This window comes from Monodon monoceros, unplaced genomic scaffold, assembly GCF_005190385.1.
Source record: "Monodon monoceros isolate NGI ecotype Baffin Bay Population unplaced genomic scaffold, NGI_Narwhal_1 Super_Scaffold_12, whole genome shotgun sequence".
NCBI classification, from domain to species: Eukaryota; Metazoa; Chordata; class Mammalia; order Artiodactyla; family Monodontidae; genus Monodon; species Monodon monoceros.
The window spans coordinates 75974893-75997883 of record NW_021703768.1 but is presented as its reverse complement, the minus strand read 5'-3'; the positions used below and the strand labels follow the sequence as shown (position 1 = coordinate 75997883).

At 35.6% G+C, this 22991-nt stretch overlaps 1 protein-coding gene across 5 annotated transcripts in view; it reads left to right on the top strand.

The window, feature by feature from the left end:
* The window catches only part of FAM172A (family with sequence similarity 172 member A), a 426299-nt gene that overhangs the window by 17288 nt on the left and 386020 nt on the right, over window positions 1-22991 (top strand). For 3 of the 5 annotated variants that reach the window (XM_029218732.1, XM_029218729.1, XM_029218730.1), the window contains exon 2: window positions 20924-21047. The exons of the other annotated variants lie outside the window; for them this stretch is intronic. In XM_029218732.1, the coding sequence (XP_029074565.1) occupies window positions 20942-21047 (106 nt within the window). In that variant the 5' untranslated portion in view covers window positions 20924-20941. The remainder of the gene's footprint in view (window positions 1-20923; window positions 21048-22991) is intronic. 5 annotated transcript variants of the gene reach the window in all.

The window sequence follows — 22991 nt, the reverse complement described above, 5'->3', positions numbered from 1 at the left end:
GCTTAGTGGTCTGTAAAGGGGCAGCCCTGGAGGCTTGCAGCTTACTTTGGGATCCTTGTAATATGTGTGTGTGTGTGTGTGTGTGTGTGTGTAAAACCAGGTTTACATGAATGAATAATAAAATATATGAATATTTTCATTAAAAGCAAAACCAAACCCATCAACCACATGAAGAGCAATGCCACAAGTTTACAGAAGCTCTGCCAACTTATGAATAGTTGGATTTCAGGTGGTTACTTAGGGACTAAGTAGTGCCTGAGGTCTTATAGCAAATTTGTGGATAATATTTCAAATCAACAAAATACAGGAAGGATAGGCCTTTAAATATATACTTAGACTAAGCATTGGTGCTAATTCTTTGTTAGTTCAGGCAGCTTTATGATTTTCTTACTGCTAATTTGTGTACCAATAAAGGACGGTTGAATCAACATCTGTTTTTCAGTGAAAGGAAGTTTAACTCTCATGCAGAAAAAGCAGTATTTTCAGCATTTGTCATTTAAACAAATAGAAATGAGTTTAACAAAATGTTATTTTCAGACAAAGCACCAGATAAAATGTTTTATGCTGGTTTTATTCTCATTTTAACATGAAGTCCTCCTTCCAGTGGCTGCTGTTACAGCATTTTTTCTTTTTTACCTTATTTTGAAAAAACAAAGTTATGATATTTTTTTCCTCAAAATTAAAGCCCATTTTTGTGTCATGTTGAAAGACTGGCAGATGATCCTCTGTGGAAAATAGTCTATCGTGACTAGCTGAGCCTATCTTTTGGTAGTCACGGGGACAGATCATTCTGAAATGACTCTTAGTCCTCATCTTTTACTTTCAAGTTGCTTATAACTGGCTCTTATGCCAGCATTTTAAAATTTTAATTGCTTGTATATCTTCAAAGGCAGATTTTACTTATGCTTACTAGTGGCAGTTACCAAGGAAAGAACAAAAACGTAAGTAATAGTTTATGTGCGTAGTTGTATTTTAAAATATTATAAAGTTTTGGGATATTATTATTTTTAATACAGATTTTAAACATATTTACAGTTTATCTTTCTTTAATAGCTGGTGCAAAAGCTTTTGAGAAAATCAATTTTTATTCAAAATAGTAGTTCCATTTCAAAACAGGCAAGGAATCAATTGGGTTTCAGTAATATCATATTATATTGACATATAGCTGCTCTGAAGTTTACTCAATACCTGTTTATCCTTTTTCCTTATAACTGCTTCTTAGGTTTACTCACCAGTAGGACCCACAAATTTCTGACTAAATAGACAGGACTGGACTCCTAACATTGTGTTTAAGAAAAATACCCCCCTGGGGCTTCCCTGGTGGCGCAATGGTTAAGAATCCGCCTGCCAATGCAGGGGACATGGTTTCGAGCCCTGGTCTGGGAAGATCCCACATGCTGCAGAGCAATTAAGCCCGTGCGCCACAAAAACTGAGCCTGTGCTCTAGAGCCCGTGAGCCACAACTTCTGGGCCTGCGTGCCACAGCTACCGAAGCCTGCGCACCTAGAGCCCGTGCTCCACAATGAGAGAAGCCACTGCAGTGAGAAGCTGGCTCACCACAGCGAAGAGTAGCCCCTGCTTGCTGCAACTAGAGAAAGCCCACACTCAGCTACAAAGACCCAACACAGCCAAAAATAAATACAATAAATAAATTTACAAAAAAAAAGAAAAATACCCCAAAGAACAATTTATAAAAGGCAGTGCTACTAAAATTAGTTATGTTATTCTATTTCTTTTAGTGTTTTTATCATTTATTTTAAATATATCGTTGATAAATAAAAAAGATTATATGCAACCAGGGCCTGTATGTGATTATATGTATATTATATACTGATTCAAAAGTAGCCACCTATGTGTAATGCTTATATAAGTTATAGACCATAAATAATATGATGAATAGCTCTAAATTCACCACTCAATCCAACACTCAAAACACTATCAACAGTTTACATTGACCCATGTGTTTCTCCCAGTTTCATACCCCTCCCACCTTCCCAGTGGTAATCACTATTCTGGATTTTGTGTTTTTCTCTTGATTTTTCTTAAGTTTTATCACCCAAATTGTGATACCAATAGATTGTTTTAGTTTACTTTGTTTTTGAGCTCTGTATAAATGGTATTATAATTTATATAGTTTTCTGATTCTTGGTTGTTTAGTGTTAGTTATTTTTGGAACATTCATCTGTGTTTTTGAGTGTAGTTGTGGCTCGTTCACTTTCACTGGTATATACTATTCATTCTATTAATATACCACAGTATATCTGCCCTGCTTTAATTGGAGAATAGTCTTTTCCAGTTGTGGTAGCCAGATTCTAAGATGGCCCCCAATAGTTTTTCCTTCTTGATATTCATGCCTTTGTGCTAGACCTTTCTTACTTTGAATAGCGTTGCCATCTGTGCCAGTAGAATATTGAGGAAGTGATGGTGAGAATTTTGCAGCTTTCTCCTTGATTTCCTGGCTCTCTCTGGAGAAAGCCAGTAGCCATGGCATGGTGATAGTCAAGCAGACCTCTGAAGAAGCCCATGTGGGGAGATACTGAGGCTTCTAGCAACAACCAGTACCAATAATTCATCTGTGTGAGTGAGCCACCTCTAGCCTTAGTCTGACTTTCAGATGGTTGTAGACCTTGCCAGTATATCTTTTTTTTTTTGTAGTTTTACATTTTAATCTATGATCCATCCTTAATTTTTTTAACTTTTTATTTTATATTGGAGTATAGCGGATTAATGATGTGATGGTTTCAAGTGCACAGCAAAGGGACTCAGCCATACATATACGTGTATCCATTCTACCCCAAACTCCCCTCCCATTGAGGCTGCCACATAACATTAGGCAGAGTTCCTTATGCTATACAGTAGGTCCTTGTTCATCCATTTTAAATACAGCAGTGTGTACATGTCAGTTGCAAACTCCCTGACTATCTCTTCCCCCCATTCTTCCCCCTAGTAATCGTAAGTTCGTTCTCTAAGTCTGTGAGTCTGCTTTTGTTTTGTAAATAAGTTCATTTGTATCATTTCTTTTTAGATTCTTCATATAAGGGATATCATACGATATTCTCTTTCTCTGTCTGACATACTTCACTCAGTATGACAGTCTCTAGGTCCATCCATGTTGCTGCAAATGGCATTTTCATTCTTTTTAATGGCTGAGTAATATTGCATTGTATATATTTACCACATCTTCTTTATACATTCCTCTGTCGATGGACATTTAGGTTGCTTCCATGTCTTGGTATTGTAAACAGTGCTGCAATGAACATTGGGGTGCATGTAACTTTTCGGCCCATGTTTTTCTCTGGCTATATGCCCAGTAGTGGGATTGCAGAGTGATATGATAGCTCTATTTTTAGTTTTTTAAGGAACCTCCGTACTGTTTTCCATCGCGGCTGTACCAATTTACATTCTCACCAACAGTATAGGAGGGTTCCCTTCTCTTCACGCCCTCTCCAGCATTTATTGTTTGTAGATTTTTTGATGATAGCTATTTTGACTGGTGTGAGGTGATATCTCATTGTAGTTTTGATTAGCATTTCTCTGATAATTAGCAATGTTGAACATCTTTTCATGTGCCTCTTAGCCATCTGTATGTCTTCTTTGGAGAAATGTATATTTAAGTCTTCCACCCATGTTTTCATTGGGTTGTTTGTTTTGATGATACAAGAAGCAATCACATTTACTATGACATCAAAAAGAATAAAATATCTAGGAATAAACCTACCTAAGGACACAAAACACCTGTGCTCCAAAAACTATAAGATGCTGATGAATGAAATCGAAGAAGACACAAACAAATGGAAAGATATACCATGTTCTTGTATTAGAAATCAGTATTGTCAAATTACTACACTACCCAAGGCAATCTACAGATTCAGTGCAATCCCTATCAAATTACCAATGGCATTTTTCACAGAACTAGAACAAAAAAATCTTAAAATGTGTATGGAGACACAAAAGACCTAGAATAGCCAAAGTAATCTTGAGAAAGAAAAACAGAGCTGGAGGAATCAGGCTCCCTGACTTCAGACTATACTCCAAATCTACAATAATCAAAATAGTATAGTACTGGCACAAAAACAGAAATATAGATCAATGGAACAGGATAGAAAGCCCAGAAATAGACCCATGCACCTCACACATCTATGGTCAATTTGTGACAAAGGAGGCAAGAATATACAATGGCGAAAAGACAGCTCTGTTCAATAAGTGGTGCTGGGAAAACTGGACAGCTACATGTAAAAGAATGAAACTAGAGCACTCCCTAAGACCATACACAAAAATAAACTCAAAATGGATTAAAGACCTATATGTGACACTATAAAACTCCTAGAGGAAAACATAGGCAGAACACTCTCTTTCATAAATCCCAGCAATATCTTTTTCAATCCATCTCCCAGAATATTGGAAATAAAAACAAAAATAAACAAATGGGACCTAATTAAACTCAAAAGCTTTTGCACAGCAAAGGAAACCATAAACAAAACTAAAAGACAACCCACAGATTGGGAGAAAATATTTGCAAATGATGTGACCGACAAGGGATTAGTCTCCAAAATTTGCCAGTATATCTTGACTGCAACCTCATGAATCTGAGCCAGAACCTCCCAGCTGAGCTGCTTCCAAATTTCTGATACATATTACCTGTGGGAGATTATAAATGTTTACTGTTTTGGGCAACTACATTTTGAGGTAATTTGTTACTCAGCTATAGGTAATGTATAAACTGGCTTTTTTTGATGATATGATGATATGTATCCTTTGGGACCAAATTTTCTGAACATTTTTATACCCATCTCCTGATACACATATACAAGACCAAGTAGTGGACCAGGATGTGAGATTACTGGGTTGAAGATTATGAGAATGTTTAACCTGGATATCTTATGCCAGTTTTTTCAAAGTGGTTGTATTAATTTATATTTTGATCAGCACTGTAAATAAAAGTCTCCGTTATACCCAATTCTTTTTAACTTTGGGTATTGTCACTTCTTAATATTTTCTAGCCTAGCGAGTGTAAAATAATATATCTTTTGTAAATATCTAAATTGTATTTCCTGGCCCAACATCAAAACCGTAGTCTCCCATAAGTTCCCCTAAAAAGTTTAAAGTTTTGCTTTCTGCATTTATTCTCTTAATCCATTCAAAATTGATATCTATCTATGGAATGAGGTGGGTATCTAATTTCAGTTTTTACAACGTAGTGAACCAGTTGTTCCACTTATTGGAAAGTTCACCCTTTGCTCAGTGATATGTCAGTGTCACCTGTGTCACATGAATCTGTTATGTGGGTCTGCTTTGGCGTTTTATTCTATTGGTCACCTTGCCTATTCTAGTACTAATCATATACTGTCTTAATTACCGGGATACCTGATGAGGCAGGTCTTCCTATCATGTTCTTTTTTAGGAGTGTCTTAGTTTTCTTGGCTGATGTTCTTCCATATAATTTTTTGAACTTGTTTTCAAGATTTGTTGAAAAACTCTTGGGTTTGAGTGGAATTATATTGAATCCATTTATCGATTAGAGAAAAATTTGATACTTTCACAGTACTGAGCCCTTCTGTCCATGAATATGGTATATCTCGCCATGCATTTCAGTCTTTATTGTCTGTTAGTAACATTTTATCATTTTCTGCACATAGTTTTAACGTAACTTTTGTTAGATCTATTTTTTTTTTTTTTTTGCGGTATGCGGGCCTCTCACTGTTGTGGCCTCTCCCGTGGCAGAGCACAGGCTCCGGATGTGCAGGCTCAGCGGCCATGGCTCACGGGCCTAGCTGCTCTGCGGCATGTGGGGCATCTTCCTGGACTGGGGCACAAACCCATGTCCCCTGCATCGGCAGGTGGACTCTCAACCACTGCGCCACCAGGGAAGCTCCTAGATCTATTCTTACTATGTAAGTTATTTTTTGCTGTTAAAAATGATGTCTTTTTAAAAAAAAAACACAACTGTGCTTTATAACTCATTGTTGCTGCTATTTATAAATACACTTTATTTTTATATATAAATTGCTTTAGACATCTTGCTAAATTCTCTTTTTATTCGTAATGTAGAGATTCTTATTTTTTTATTTTTGAAAATCTTATTTTTTGATTTTGTTGTTTTATATAATCGTATCATCTGAAAATAATGGTGACTTTGTTTTCCTATTTTCAATCCTTATACATTTTTATTTATTTTTTCATATCTTCTTATACTAGCTACAACCTCCAAAAAACTTTGATTAGAAGTGGTAATAGTAAAGTGGTAATGATGGGCATTCTTTCCCGGTAAGTACTTTCAAAGAGAATGTTCTTAGTAATTTACCATGGAGAGTAATTTTACTGTAATTTTTTTTGAACCTATCTATCATGTTACAGACCTTCCTTTTTATTCCTAGTTTGCTATTACTTAACTTCCAAAAGTGAGTATTGAATTTTATCAAATACTTTTCTGCAGGTATTGAAATTATTATTGTTTTCATCCTTTATGTTAATTTAGTGAGTAACATTTGTAGATATGGTAATGTTTTGTAATGTACTTTCTGAGTTTAATTATTCTCAACAGGAGGGTTCCTCAGGAAACTTAGTTATAATGTTGGAAGTAAAGTCCAGTTGTATTCAGCAGAAACTCTGCAAGCCAGAAAGGACTGGCAGGACATATTTAAAGTGATGAAGGAGAAGAAACTACAACCAAGATTACTCTGCCAAACAAGGATCTCATTCAGATTTGATGGAGAAATTAAAAAATTTACAGACAAGCAAAAGCTGAGACAGTTCAGCATCACCAAACCAGCTTTACAACAAATGCTAAAGGAACTTCCCTAGGCAAGACACACAAGAGAAGGAAAAGACCTACAATAACAAACCCAAAACAATTAAGAAAATGGGAATAGGAACATACATATCGATAATTACCTTAAATGTAAATGGGTTAAATGCTCCCACCAAAAGACACAGACTGGCTGAACAGATACAAAAACAAGACCCGTACATATGCTGTCTACAAGAGACCCACTTCAGACCTAGGGACACATACAGACTGAAAGTGAGGGGATGGAAAATGATATTCCAGGCAAATGGAAATCAAAAGAAAGCTGGAGTAGCAATTCTTATATCAGACAAAATACACTTTAACATAAAGACTATTACAAGAGACAAAGAAGGACACTACATAATGATCAAGGGATCAATCCAAGAAGAAGATATAACAATTGTAAATATTTATGCGCCCAACATAGGAGCACCTCAAAACATAAGGCAAATACTAACCATAAAAGGGGAAATTGACAGTAACACAATCATAGCAGGGGACTTTAACACCCCACTTTCACCAACGGACAGAACATCCAAAATGAAAATAAATAAGGAAACACAAGCTTTAAATGATACATTAAACAAGATGGACTTAATTGATATTTATAGGACATTCCATCCAAAAACAACACAATACACATTTTTCTCAAGTGCTCATGGAACATTCTCCAGGATAGATCATATCTTGGGTCACAAATCAAGCCTTGGTAAATTTAAAAGAATTGAAATCGTATCAAGTATCTTTTCCGACCACAATGAGACTAGATATCAATTACAGAAAAAGATCTGTAAAAAATAAAAACACATGGAGGCTAAACAATACACTACTTAATAACCAAGAGATCACTGAAGAAATCAAAGAGGAAATCAAGAAATACCTAGAAATAAATGGCAATGAAAACACGACGACCCAAAACCTATGGGATGCAGCAAAAGCAGTTCTAAGAGGGAAGTTTATAGCAATACAATGCTACCTTAAGAAACAGGAAACATCTCAAATAAACAACCTAACCTTGCACCTAAAGCAATTAGAGAAGGAATAACAAAAAAACCCCAAAGTTAGCAGAAGGAAAGAAATCGTAAAGAGCAGGTCAGAAATAAATGAAAAAGAAATGAAGGAAATGATAGCAAAGATCAATAAAACTAAAAGCTGCTTCTTTGAGAAGATAAACAAAATTGATAAACCATTAGCCAGACTCATCAAGAAAAAAAGGGAGAAGACTCAAATCAATAGAATTAGAAATGAAAAAGGAGAAGTAACAACTGACACTGCAGAAATACAAAGGATCATGAGATTACTACAAGCAACTCTATGCCAGTAAAATGGACAACCTGGAAGAAATGGACAAATTCTTAAAAATGCACAACCTGCCGAGACTGAACCAGGAAGAAATAGAAAATATGAACAGACCAATCACAAGCACTGAAATTGAGACTCTGATTAAAAATCTTCCAACAAACAAAAGCCCAGGACGAGATGGCTTCACAGGTGAATTCTATCAAACATTTAAAGAAGAGTTAACACCTATACTTTTCAAACTCTTCCAAAATATCGCAGAGGGAGGAACACTCCCAAACTCATTCTATGAGGCCACCATCATCCTGATACCTAAACCATACAAAGATGTCACAAAGAAAGAAAACTACAGGCCAATATCACTGACGAACATAGATGCAAAAATCCTCAACAAAATACTAGCAAACAGAATCCAACAGCACATTAAAAGGATCATACACCATGATCAAGTGGGGTTGATTCCAGGAATGCAAGGATTCTTCAATATACGCAAATCAATCAACGTGATACACCATATTAACAAATTGAAGGAGAAAAACCATATGATCATCTCAATAAATGCAGAGAAAGCTTTCAACAAAATTCAACACCCATTTATGATAAAAACCCTGCAGAAAGTAGGCATAGAGGGAACTTGCCTCAACGTAATAAAGGCCATATATGACAAACCCATAGCCAACATCGTCCTCAATGGTGAAAAACTGAAACCATTTCCACTAAGATCAGGAACAAGACAAGGTTGCCCACTCTCACCACTATTATTCAACATAGTTTTGGAAGTTTTAGCCACAACAATCAGAGAAGAAAAAGAAATCAAAGGAATCCAAATTGGAAAAGAAGTAAATCTGTCACTGTTTGCAGATGACATGATACTATACATAGAGAATCCTAAAGATGCTACCAGAAAACTACTAGAGCTAATCAATGAATTTGGTAAAGTAGCAGGATACAAAATTAATGCACAGAAATCTCTGGCATTCCTATACGCTAATGATGAAAAGACTGAAAGTGAAATTAAGAACACACTCCCATTTACCACTGCAACAAAAAGAATAAAATATCTAGGAATAAATCTAGGTAAGGAGACAGAAGACCTGTATGCAGAAAATTATAAAACACTGATGAAAGAAATTAAAGATGATACAAATAGATGAAGAGATATGCTATGTTCTTGGATTGGAAGAATCAACATTGTGAAAATGACTATACTACCCAAAGCAATCTACAGATTCAATGCAATCTCTATCAAACTACCACTGGCATTTTTCACAGAACTAGAACAAAAATTTTCACAATTTGTATGGAAACACAAAAGACCCCGAATAGCCAAAGCAATCTTGAGAACGAAAAATGGAGCTGGAGGAATCAGGCTCCCTGACTCCAGACTATACTACAAAGCTACAGTAATCAAGACAGTATGGTACTGGCACAAAAACAGAAATATAGATCAATGGAACAGGATAGAAAGCCCAGAGATAAACCCACACACACATGGTCACCTTATCTTTGATAAAGGAGGCAAGAATATACAGTGGAGAGAAAGACAGCCTCTTCAATAAGTGGTGCTGGGAAAACTGGACAGGTACTTATAAAAGTATGAAATTAGAACACTCCCTAACACCATACACAAAAGTAAACTCAAAATGGATAAAGACCTATATGTAAGGCCAGACACTATCAAACTCTTAGAGGAAAACATAGGCAGAACACTTTATGGCATAAATCACAGCAAGATCCTTTTTGACCCACCTCCTAGAGAAATGGAAATAAATGGAAATAAAAACAAAAATAAACAAATGGGACCTAATGAAACTTCAAAGCTTTTGCACAGCAAAGGAAACCATAAACAAGACCAAACAACCCTCAGAATGGGAGAAAATATTTGTAAATGAAGCAATTGACAAAGGATTAATCTCCAAAATTTACAAGCAGCTCATGCAGCTCAATAACAAAAAAACAAACAACCCAATCCAAAAATGGGCAGAAGACGTAAATAGACATTTCTCCAAAGAAGATATACAGATTGCCAACAAACACATGAAAGAATGCTCAGTGTCATTAATCATTAGAGAAATGCAAATCAAAATTACAATGAGATATCATCTCACACCGGTCAGAGTGGCCGTCATCAAAAAATCTAGAAACAATAAATGCTGGAGAGGGTGTGGAGAAAAGGGAAGTCTTGCACTGCTGGTAGGAATGTGAATTGGTACAGCCACTATGGAGAACAGTATGGAGGTTCCTTAAAAAACTACAAATAGAACTACCATATGACCCAGGAATACCATTACTGGGCATATACCCTGAGAAAACCATAATTCAAAAAGAGTCATGTACCAAAATGTTCATTGCAGCTCTATTTACAATAGCCCGCAGATGGAAACAACCTAAGTGTCCATCATCGGATGAATGGATAAAGAAGATGTGGCACATATATACAATGGAATATTACTCAGCCATAAAAAGAAACGAAATTGAGTTATTTGTATTGAGGTGGATGGACCTAGAGTCTGTTATACAGAGTGAAGTAAGTCATAAAGAGAAACAAATACCGTATGCTAACACATATATATAGAATCTAAGAAAAAAAAAGGTCATGAAGAACCTAGGGGTAAGACAGGAATAAAGATACAGACTTACTAGAGAATAGACTTGAGGATATGCGGAGGGGAAAGGGTAAGCTGTGATGAAGTGAGAGAGTGGCATGGACATATATACACTACCAAATGTAAAATAGATAGCTAGTGGGAAGCAGCCGCATAGCACAGGGAGATCAGCTCGGTGGTTTGTGACCACCTAGAGCGGTGGGTTAGGGAGGGTGAGAGGGAGGGAGACGCAAGAGGGATGAGATATGGGAACATATGTATATATGTAACTGATTCACTTTGTTATAAAGCAGAAACTAACACACCATTGTAAAGCAATTATACTCCAATAAAGTGATAGTTAAAAAACAAAACAAAACAAAGAAATGACAAAAAGAAATACAGTTAAGCCTTTCATGCTACATGGCCAAGCCCTGTTCACACATGAACTCATTCAATTTTTACAATGCTATGAGGTAGGTGCTATTATTTGTCCTTTATAGAGATGGGAACACTAAGGCATGTGGCTTCCACAGCTAGCAAGCGGCAGAGCTGGGGTTTGAACAAAGCGAGGCTTTAGCATCCGGGACCTTAACTATTCTGCCAAACTGCTGCTAATACAAGCACCTGTAAACCATGATGTAAAAGAATATATAAAGAAAAGAATGTATATATACATGTACAGCTGAATCCCTTTGCTGTAATGCAGTAATGAACACTACATTGTAAATCAGCTATACTTCAATAAAAAATTATAAAGAAAAAAAAAGTCTAGTTGTAAAATTCTTTACTCTCTTGATCATAGGAAAGGATTCTACTACTTTGTGCTTATGTAGACAATAGTGATGAATGCCATCTGGCATACTGTGTTTAAGCATAGGTCTAATAATATAAATGGGTTATCATTCCACAAAGTTGGCACTTGTGCTGACAACTTTAGTGCCACAGAGTTAACTTCCTGTAATTAATACTGTGGCTAAGTGATGGTTGTTTTAGTGGGGGAAAAATATTTTGTGGAAGCCAGGAGGGTTCAAAGCTCTTTGTTTTTGGAATAAGAGAATTTTGCTGCCTCAAATCCTTTGTTAATTTAGTCAAGTTACACAATATGAATTGTATTTCTTGTTTTCTGTATAAAGTAAATAGCCACTGTAACTAATACGGTAGTTTAGAAAGGTGATTTGAAGTTTCACATTTCTAATTCTCTTTATTTAACATCAGATATTTGTAGTATCACAACAACAGAGAGTCTTCCCAAGTCTTTCTGAGTTCATCACCTGTTGGTCTCAGGATGTGGTCATTTTTGAAATATGGTACAGACATTAAATTCTAGAAAGTATTAGCACTTCATAAAGAATTGGGGAAGTCTAGAAGCCAAAAAAAAAGAAAAAATCATTCATTCTGAAGGCACTTAAGTGATAACATTCCCAGTTGTTAACACATTTAGGTAAAGTCAGGCTTCACAGATATTTTCCCCTTAAATAAACAATAAGGAGTGCACTGTCAGTAGACACTGGATATGAGTGGTACTTAAATGCCTATTTACAGTACAGTTGTGGTCTCCACAAAGCTTAACTTTGCCATTAAACTTTATTGCTGGTGTTATTAGTATAGCTCACCAGGCATCAGAATAAATTGCATGATTATATGCTCAAGTTTTTCCTTCATTTTTATTTTTCCCTATAGTATGTGGTACATTTCTAACTTTGAAGTAAGTTAGTATTATGTGTGGGATCAGTTGCAATAATAATAATAAGGCAATTATTACCAAATTTCAGTCCTTATTAGAAATTGGGTAAAATTGGGATACCCTTAGGGGGTATGTGGCCAAAGAATTAACAAATCATGACCAAAGTGAATCAGTGCTCTGACCACATTCTCACTGGAAGATGTATGTAAGGGATAGGGACAGGCCAGGGAGGCAAATTATCATTAACAGAGAATCCTCAATGCACAGAACTAGAACAAGCTAGACTAGAGTACTGTGGTTTACAAAAACTTTATATATAATGTTCACCTTTTATACCTAGGAAATAATATATTTGCCCCTAATGTCTCGATAGAGCAGGCCTAGATGGTTGCCATCCTGGCTCTGGTGGAAGGGATGATAGGGACATTTGAAGAGAGAAGTTCTTTAAGTGAGTCTGCCTGAAGTCCACTTAACAATTTTGTTTTCATGGAAGGAAAAGAGAAGAATGAATGAAATGGTCATGCTTCCTCCCTTTTGAGACTGTGCCTTGACCTTTGGCATGGTAGCTTTAAAGCAGAGATGGGAGAGAGAGAGCCACTTGATACACAGTGAGGAATACTGCTCCAATGTAAACATATCTCTTTTGGACTATCAGAATCATCACCTCAAAAAGAAACTTAAGTACCCACTGGCAATCACTTCTCATTCTCTCTCCCACCCCAACTCCCCAAAACTCTTTATTAATCTGCTTTCTGTTTCAGTGGATTTGCCTGTTCTAGACATTTCATATAAATGGAATCATACGCTATGTGGTCTTTCTCTCGCTTATCATGTTTTCATTGTCGTTCGTGTTGTAGCATATGTGACTACTTCATTCTTTTTTTTAATTAGTGAGTAATATTCTGTTATAGGGATATATACCACATTTTGTGTATCCAGTTGTCACTTGATAGACATTTAAGTTGTTTCTGCTTTTCGGCAATTACGAATAATGCTTCTGTAAACATTTATGTGTAAGTTTTGGTATGGACATGTGTTTTCATTTCTCTTAGGTATGTAGCTGGAAGTGGAATTGCTGGGTCTTTTGGTAAATCTATGTTTAACATTTTGAGGAACTGCCAGACTGTTTTCGTGAGTGGCTACACCAGTTTACATTTCTTCTGATGATGGATGAGGGTTCCAATTTCTCCACATTCTCACCAGCATTTGTTTTTCTTGTTGCTTACAGCCATGTTATAGGGTGTGAAGTGGTATCTTACTGTGGTTTTGATTTGCATTTTCATAATGACTAACGATGCTGAGCATATCTTTTTTGTGCTTTTTGGTCATTTGTATATCTTCTTTGGAGAGATGTGTATTCATATCCTTTGTCAGTTTTTAAAATTAGGTTGTCTTTTTATTGTTGAGTTGCTAGTGTTCTTTGTATATTCTGGATATATAAAGTCTGGATATATAAAGTCTCAGCATCAGAATTTTTTTGTTTAATTTGCAGAAAAATAATTTAGAAAAGTACATTGTTGCAGCTTGGATTTTTCAGAAGCAGATGCCGAGACAAAACTTGGAGTGCAAGGTGTTTATTAGAGATAGACACTTGCGAAAACAAGGAGGACAACGGTATTGGTCAAAGGGAGAAGTTGAACTAAATGCAGGCCTGACAGAACCTCAGCCAACCTGGCAGCGAGCTCTGGAGCAAATAGTGCCTGTCAGGCTTCTCCTGCATCAGGCTGAAATGGCTGGGCCTTTGTTTCCCCGCTTGGTTCAGTCAGCTCCTGAGGGTCAGTCAACCTGGGAAAGGCATGACCTTGAGTGAGGCAGTGCTCTGCATCTGAGGCTGACTCTTAAGTGGTGAACAGCTTGAGGCTGTTTGCTGAGTGTACTCCCTGCTACTGAGCAGCAAGTTCCCCTTGAAGGGGCATGGTGGGGGCAGAGGGCGGGTCATCTTAGTGTCTACAACATGCATATTATATTTTAAAATTCAGGTTGAACTTTGAGTTCACAAAGTTGAGCACAGATGCTAGTAAGAGTATTTATGGAATGAGAAAATTTGGTTCAGGCTTTGCAAGTATGTTATCACTGTTATTTCATGGTATTGGCTACTTTTAAATCTTATGAAGATAGTTTCTGCTTGGTCAATTTGGCCTGGAGGTATGTACATTCATAATATAAGCTATATTTTATTGTTCATGTTTACCATAGAGTCTCTTAAGTAGCTAATGACATTTTAATTTGACCCCTATAAAAGATACTATTTGTTTGATTTACCCTGTTTTTCTGAACTTTTGAGCATATCTCCTTTTTGAGAATTATTTTGTCCTCTGCCATAGCTCTGCTATTTCTGTTGCATATTATGAAAACTTCATAAAAGGCTACTTAAATTATTTTTTCTTTTGTTGGGCTTCAAAATTGAGAGTTATCTAAAGAATTGTCTTAGCTATGTTTAATTTCTTAGATTCAGTTTTAGCATTGTCTTGCAGATATTGTAACGTTTTCACTCTAGCCTTGTTGAGTTTGTCTTTTTGCTAACCAGAAAGCAATATGAAACCTAACCAGATGACTACCAAGCTCGCAAGCTGTTAAAAAGACACAGTAGTACAATATTAGTTTCTTCTAAAATCTTTGTATTTGATATTCCTTAACTTTTGACTCTTTCTTTTAGATGCTTGATTTGCCAAAGTACTGTGAGGAATGATGGGGAGTAATTTTTTTTTTAATAGTTGTATAACAAACTTGATGAGTAGTTTGTTTCAGTTTGTTTCCAGTTTAGGGATTACACTTTTTATTGATTTATTAAATTTTTTATTATAGTACAGTTGATTTACAATATTGTGTTAGTTTCAGGTATGCAAAATGATTCAGTTATATATATATATTTTTTCAGATTATTTTCCATTAAAGGTTATTACAAGATATTGAATATAGTTTCCTATGCTATACAGTAAATCCTTGTCACTTATTTATTTTATGTATAGTAGTTTGTATTTGTTAATCCCATACTCCTAATTTATCCTTCCCCCCCTCCATTTCCCTTTTGGTAACTATAAATTTGTTTTCTATGTCTGTTTCTGTTTTGTATATCAATTCATTTGTTTTATTTTTTAGATTCCACATATAAGTGGTACCATGTAATATTTGTCTCTCTCTGTCTAACTTGCTTCACTAAGTATAATATTCTGTAGGTCTATCCATGTTGCTGCAAATGGCAATACTTCATTCTTTTTTATGGCTGAGGAGTATTCTATTATGATGGGGAGTAATTTTTATCAATCTGAATTCTGAATAGCAAACCAAATAGGTTGAGACAATTTTGGTGGACAGCTTTTGTCTGTGTATATGTAATCAACTTCCTCCAACTTGTCTAAACTCCAAATTGTAATACTCCCTGATGACATAAATTAGTACACAAGAGTGAAAAACTTTTGTAGGATAAAGAAATTAGAATTATTTTCCTAGTTGAAGTTGAGTAGTTTGACTCTATCAGCCAGTTGTGGCAGTGACCTAATAAGATAATGGATGTGAAAGGACTTGGTGACTTTGTAACATGTGCATTTAGGAGATAGTTGGAATAGTGTCCTTCTTTGGACACAACTTTAATCTGAATGAAGGTAGAACTCACATACTTGAACTTTTCCAGACATACATTTTAATAAGATTAGACAAGAATATAAACAAATTATATTAAAAATTAATTTAAGTTCCATTGTAATTATATTCAATATAGTCTTGGAAACCCAAGTCAACTCAACAAGTACTTATTATGGGGCTTAATTGTTTATTCTAAGAATTCACCCAAATGATACACATTGAAAGTTTCTCATTCCTATAAGCTGGATGATGAGAATATCCTTTTTGGCGTTTGAGCACGTAGTAATTGGAACCAAATTATTTCTAATGTTATGTGGATTACTAATATTTATAAAGGAATTTATAGTTTGTAAAATGTTTTTGTCTACATTTGTTCGTATGATCTTCATAATCCCCCTGTAAAGGGAAGTGCTCTTATTTTCTTTGTTATTCCCATTACTTAGGTTAGAGAAGTTGTGACTTTCTCAAGATCACTCAGCCACTAGGTGGTGGAATTGAGGCTAAAAACCTGAATTTCTCCTCCCAAACCTAAAACATCACTTTGCTTGAGAAACTAAGGAATTACTTTAGGTGTGTTTGGATTGGAACAAGATATTCCTACTCTGAGCTAAACCTTGACCCACATATAGATTACATTCTCTGTAGAAGCCACCATTTTCTATGCACTAAGAGCCCATATTACCCTGGGCCTTGTCTTCCATGTCTTCTTCAGCCTGATGCCCTTACTCTTCTTTAGCCTCTTCCCCAGTGCCCATATGTCTGTACACACACACACACACACACACACACACACACACTATCACACACACTCTCTCTCCAAAACATACGTTTTTCACACTATTGACTCAGAACTATAAACTGTCCCGGATTGTTATGAGCTAAACGTTGCTGATGAGGAGCTTCTGAGTAACATGCATATTTTAACTGTAATTTGGGTAGATGTTTTGGTTCTTCTTAAAGCTGTGGTACCAGTTCAATTACTGTGTTTTTGATTGCAAGTATGCTTTCATGAGCTGGATTTCAGAGCCTGACTTAGCATAGATTCTTTGGGGGACCAAACCAGCTCCAGGGGTCCCAGCGACTTAACCCAATTTTACTCGTCCTGTGATATGTTTTGTACTTTCATCATTACATTCAGAATGTGAGGTGGAAAGGCCTTCTGTTGCAAAATAATCTATATCTAGGTCCTATTTAATACCTGCCTAAAAACAAACAGATGTAGGAAACTAAGGCTTCTGTGTATCTTTGTGTACATTTTATAAGTGCTCATGCCATATTTTGAGCAAATAGGGCAAATAAGAAATATTCTACTGTTTCATGTTTTGAAATGCTCACTGGATAAAGATTACACATGACAAGTTATTTATAGCTTTATTTATACATAGTGGATTCTCTGTTGGAACCATAGAAAGGAAGAAGATATGATAATTGCTTTGTGTAGTTTGCAGAATGAAATCGCAAACTGAGATGTTTTGAATCTAGTTTATATTGTAACCATTTCTAGGAAACCATATTTAAACAGCAGTGGTTATCATGAAGTATACAGCATGTCAACTGTGTCGCAGTTCACATCAGTAAAAACCTTCCACCACTTTATTCCCTATAACCTAACCTCCATCAGATAATACTAAATAAACTATGTCGAGTGCACGTATTAATATATATACATCAAATGTATCAAACGGCTTGCTGGCTGCATTTGCAGTAGTGTTTATCTGTGGTCATGCATGTTATAACTCTGAATTTTTATGAGGAAAACTAAATTGAGAATTTATAATGTTCCTGATTTAGTTTCAACAGCTGTGCCACAGCCAAGGAAAATAACTCAAGAAGATAAAAATCTAACAGTGAATAAGAAGGCGATAGGCAGTTTGCTTCATGCTTACCTGCTTTGTATCTGCTGCTATAAAGTTTAGGGTCAAAGATAGTAGTTAGTAGTCTCCTAACTTATATATCATCACTTCAGTGAATTGCAACGTGTGTTTTTGGGTTGTCTTGTATAAAATAAGCATAATGATTATTAATTGATATTTGATCTTGGGAGTCTTAAAAATGATTCTTTAAAATGTGAATTGTATTTTTTTCCCTATATCTCTTACTCATTTATTTGTGAATTTGACAAATATCCATTGAGCTCCACAATGTATCAGACATTGTGCTAGGGACAGTCATGATACCTGTCCTCATGAAGATCAAAGTCTTAAAAGGGGAATGTGTTACTAAACATTGTAGAGCAGTTAGAGCTTTTTTTCAAGTTTTATTGAGATATAATTGACATATAACATTATGTGTATTTAAGACATATAATGTGATGACTTGATTTATGTATGTTTTGCAAAATGATTACCACAATAAGGTTAGTTAACACATCTATAACCTCACATAGTTACTTTTTTTTTGTTTTGTGGTGAGAACTTTTAAGACCTGCTCTCTTTGCAACTTTCAAGTACACAGCACAGTATTGTTAACTTTAGTCACCATGCTGTACATTAGATCCCCAGAATTTTAAAATATGAATCTTGAAAATGACTCTAGCATCAAAACTATTTTATAATTTCACCTTCAGTGAAACAATCACAATGAAATAATAATATAAATTGTTCTGTTTAGAAATTAGACTATTTGAGGCCAGTGAAAAATAACCTAACAGTTTACATTTAGAAGAAAACTGAATTGGCAGAGGGATAGAGTAAAAAAATGCAAGAAGTCTCGTATAGATAGTTAATTTGGTTTTGGAATTGTTAGCAAAGAGCACTGTATGGAATCTCTATCATCATGAACATTTCTGTTTCATTTCTGCTACAAGATGGTAGATAATAAGGAGTTGCCGGAGAAACGTGTACACAAACTTGTGGGACTTGACAGATAAAACTAATTCCTGAATGTAAATAGATAACCCTTACAAATATTGCTTTTTCTTTTTTTGTTTTGATGTACGCGGGCCTCTCACCGTTGTGGCCTCTCGCGTTGCGGAGCACAGGCTCCGGATGCGCAGGCTCAGTGGCCATGGCTCAGCGGCCATGGCTCACGGGCCCAGCTGCTCCGCGGCATGTGGGATCTTCCCGGCCCGGGGCACGAACCCGTGTCCCCTGCATCAGCAGGCGGACTGTCAACCACTGCGCCACCAGGGAAGCCCTGCTTTTTTTTTATAACAGTGTTGTAATGATCAGTCTGGGTCTCATCTATTTTATTTGTGGCAATTTGGTAGTTTCATTTGGTCACGAAAGAGTAAGACCCATCCAGGCCGTGACCATGTTTTACTCACCATTGCACCCTGGTGTCTTGCACATTGCCCACCCTATAGACAAAAACACGTGTCTTGAAGGAATATAGACATATTTCATCCATGTAGAATTTACAGAGTTTTGAGTTACCTATTCACAGAAGAAAAACAACTACTTCCATGCTAAGTGAAAATGCTTTCCCAGTCAAAAATAGTCTCATATTTTAGTTATTCCTAGGTTAGGAAACTTCACATTATTGAGAAACAGTAATACCACTAGTAATAGCAATGATCAGCTGTACACACCTTCTGTAATATTACTTCTTCTCAACCACTATTATATGAGCTACACTTTATAAATGAGGAATCTGAAGATTTTTGGATATTAAGTGATTTGTCCCTGGCCACAGAGCTGTTATTAAGTAGTGAAGCTAGGATACATTTACAACATTTAAAAAATATAAACCAACATGTGTCGGACACTTAATTACGCATCAGGCACTATACTAAATGTTCTACATTTAACCTCATTGTAACACCATGAGGGAAGCATGATTATCATTTACATTTTACATATGTGGAAAGTGAGGCTTAGAGAAGTTAAATAATTTGTCAAGGACACATGGCTAGTTAGTAGTAGAGCCAGAGGGCCCTTCCTCTTATACTACCCCACCTACAGTTAGAATTGAGATAAGGGCAGCATTGCTTTATGACCCTGGGAATGTTCATAGTTTAAAAATTTATTTTAAGTATTATTATTATTATTTTAAAGCATTTCCTGCTGTACTCTGTTAATTATAAAAATGCCTCAGTTTTTAAAGATAATTGTACAATATACCTCTGAGTGGAAACTGAAGTTTGCTTTCTGGGTAGTAAGTAAATCAGTCAGAGGAATATTCAATCTTGTTTATCGCAGTTTTTATGTAATTTCCTTAACAGTATGGATTGACTGTTTTAATTTCATTTAATTTTTTTCCACTGTATGTGTTGCATTCTTTTCTTTTAAACTTTAGGAATAGTGTTTTGTTGTTTCTTTTTTCCCTGTTTGTGGGCACCCTGGGAGAAACTGACTATTTATAGTTTAAATGTCTTCCTTTTGGCCAAGGCAGAGCAGCATTAGATTTTAATAAATCATAAGTTTATATTACGATTGTTTACTGGAGTGCCATTTATAGAGTATGGCTTCCAGACATAGAATTTGACATAGTTTTTTTTTTAAAAGGGCTAATTTTTTCCCTTAAAGTTGTATTTTGAATTACACTAGAGGTAATTTATGGCTACCTTAAGTATTTTTCTCCTTCTGCCTGTCTGCATGTCCTGGGAAAAAAATATTCTGACCTTGTACATGACATGCTGACAGTTTATTTTAAAAGAAATGTCAAGTTTTAGAAACTACATGGAGATATTTTTAAGAACATTAGATGATAGGGAACTACACCTAAATAGTAAGTTTAGCTCAGTTCAGTTTAGCAGCATTAGGTGTCTGTGTGTATAGTGTTGTGTTTGGTGATATGAGAGACATCAAGATGACAAAAAGTTGATACCTTTATTCTGGGGCTTGTAATCTGTTAGGTGACCCAGACAAATACATAAATAACTATAATGCAAGGCAGGCTATGATAAGTACTACGGCATAGGCATCAACAAAGTGCAGTGGGAAATCAGGATAGAGAGATTAATTCCAATTGGGAGGATCTAGGACTTTCTCATGGAGTAGGTAGGATTGAGTGAGCTTAATTTATTGCTTTCATTCATTCTAGACTGTCTTCTGAAGATTGATGTCTATTTCCTTGAGGTCTTTAATTTTGTTGCCAATTTGGATAAGCATGGCACACATCCAGCAGGGAGGTCCAGATGAAAAAGAAAAGACAACAGCCCTGAAAGGTACATACTTAATTTGCTTCTTCAGGATATTTTCATCGTGCCTAATAAAGGTATAGGAATATTTAGGTGACCTTACATTCATTTCAATTCTAAAATAAGAATATCAGTACTTAATCTATTTGTAATTATTTGTATCCCGTGACTACCTCAGTGTCTGAGATATAGTATGTACTCAGTAACTAAATCATAAAATCATGTGATTTTACAGATGTAAGAATTCTTAATGCTTTTCTTATTCCAGGTCATGTATTTAACAGTAAAACTAACACTAGTGGTCTCTTGAGTCAAGACTAGTGCCCTTACCATATTTTTGTTGTTTGAAATGTCATACTAGGTTAGGATAATGATCCTGTATTGTCTTTGTGGCATTAGCTCTAGGGATATTTTATGAGATTAAGAAAAGTTAGATTAAGAAAAGTGCGGGAAAAGCAGGTTGTGGTGGCGATGGTGGAAAGCAAGCGTTAAGTTTTTGACATATTAAATATTAAACTGAGATGCCACTTAAACATCAAGCTGGAGAAGTTGAGTGTAGAGTTGAGGGCATTTGGGTTGGAGATAAAAGTTTTAGGAATCATTAGCATAGAGGTAATATTTAAAGTTATGGTCCTAATTGAGATCACCAGGGATGTCACTGTAGCCAGAAAGAGAAAAGGTCTGAAGATTGAACCGTGGGACATCTCGATCTTAGGGTCAGGAAAATGAGGAAGAACTAGCAAAAGAGGCTTAAAGTGAATTTCTAGTAAGATAGGCTGAGACCTAGGAGCAAGAGAGAGATCCTTAACACATAGTGAAGAAAATGAGAGTAATTAATTTAGTAATGATTATAAACCAGCTTAGATGAGGACTGAGAATTTAATTTTGGATTTGACAGTGTAGAGGTTATTGATGGTCTTCACAAAGAGCTTTTCAGTGAATTGATGGAAATGAAAGTCGTATTGGAGAACTTCAGTAGAGAATGGGAAGAGAGGAATTGGAGACAGTTATAGACAACTCTATAGATGGTTTTACTGCATGTATGTATGCTGCTGAGAATGACTTGCACACTCAGAATAATGGTTAATTTAGGAAAGAGGATAAGGAACGTGTGTGTTTCCATCTAAATAAACTCGCTGGGTTTCCACGTAGATAGCTTTTATGCATCTTCAACCTTACTTGATAATGCGAAAATTTGATCTCTCAAGTTGTGATTCCAATTTACACTTCCACAAGCAGTATGTAAGAGATCAGATGGATTTTTCTGGATTTTAGAGTTAGTACAGTGACATTAAAAGAATATGGATAGGGTCTAAATATAGAAGTATCTGGATTCAGACTCATGTTTTTCCCACTCACCATGAAACAAATTGCTTAACTTCTCTAAATCTTTTTCTTCATTGGTACAATAGGAATACAATGCTTAGCACACATGAGCTTGAAATGACTAATGAGGGAGTCAAATTGAAAATATTAGAAGATAAAATGGCAAATGCATAGTAAAGTGTATTTTAGAACAAATTGACAAACTGAATAAAACTTTGTCCCTAAAACAGTCCTATTTATCAGTTTTTTTTTTAATGGATTATGGTTTTGATGTCATGTCTAAGGACTCTTTGCCTAGCCCTACTTTGTGAATATCTTCTCTTATGTTTTCTTCTAAAAGGTTTATAGTTTAGATTTTACATTTAAATTAATGATGAATTTTGAGTTAATTTTTATGTAAGGTATGAGATTTAGGTCAGGGTTTTTTGTTTGTTTTGCCTATTGATGTCCAATTGCACCAGCACTGTTTGTGAAAAAGACTGTTTCTGCTATTGAATTACTTCTTCACCTTTGTCAAAAATAAATTGGACATATTTCGGTGGGCTTACTTGGGGTGTTCTATTTTGTTCCATGTATCTGTGTCTGTCTCTTCTCTAATTCATACTCTCTTGCTTACTGAACTAAATGGTAAGTCTTAAAATTGAC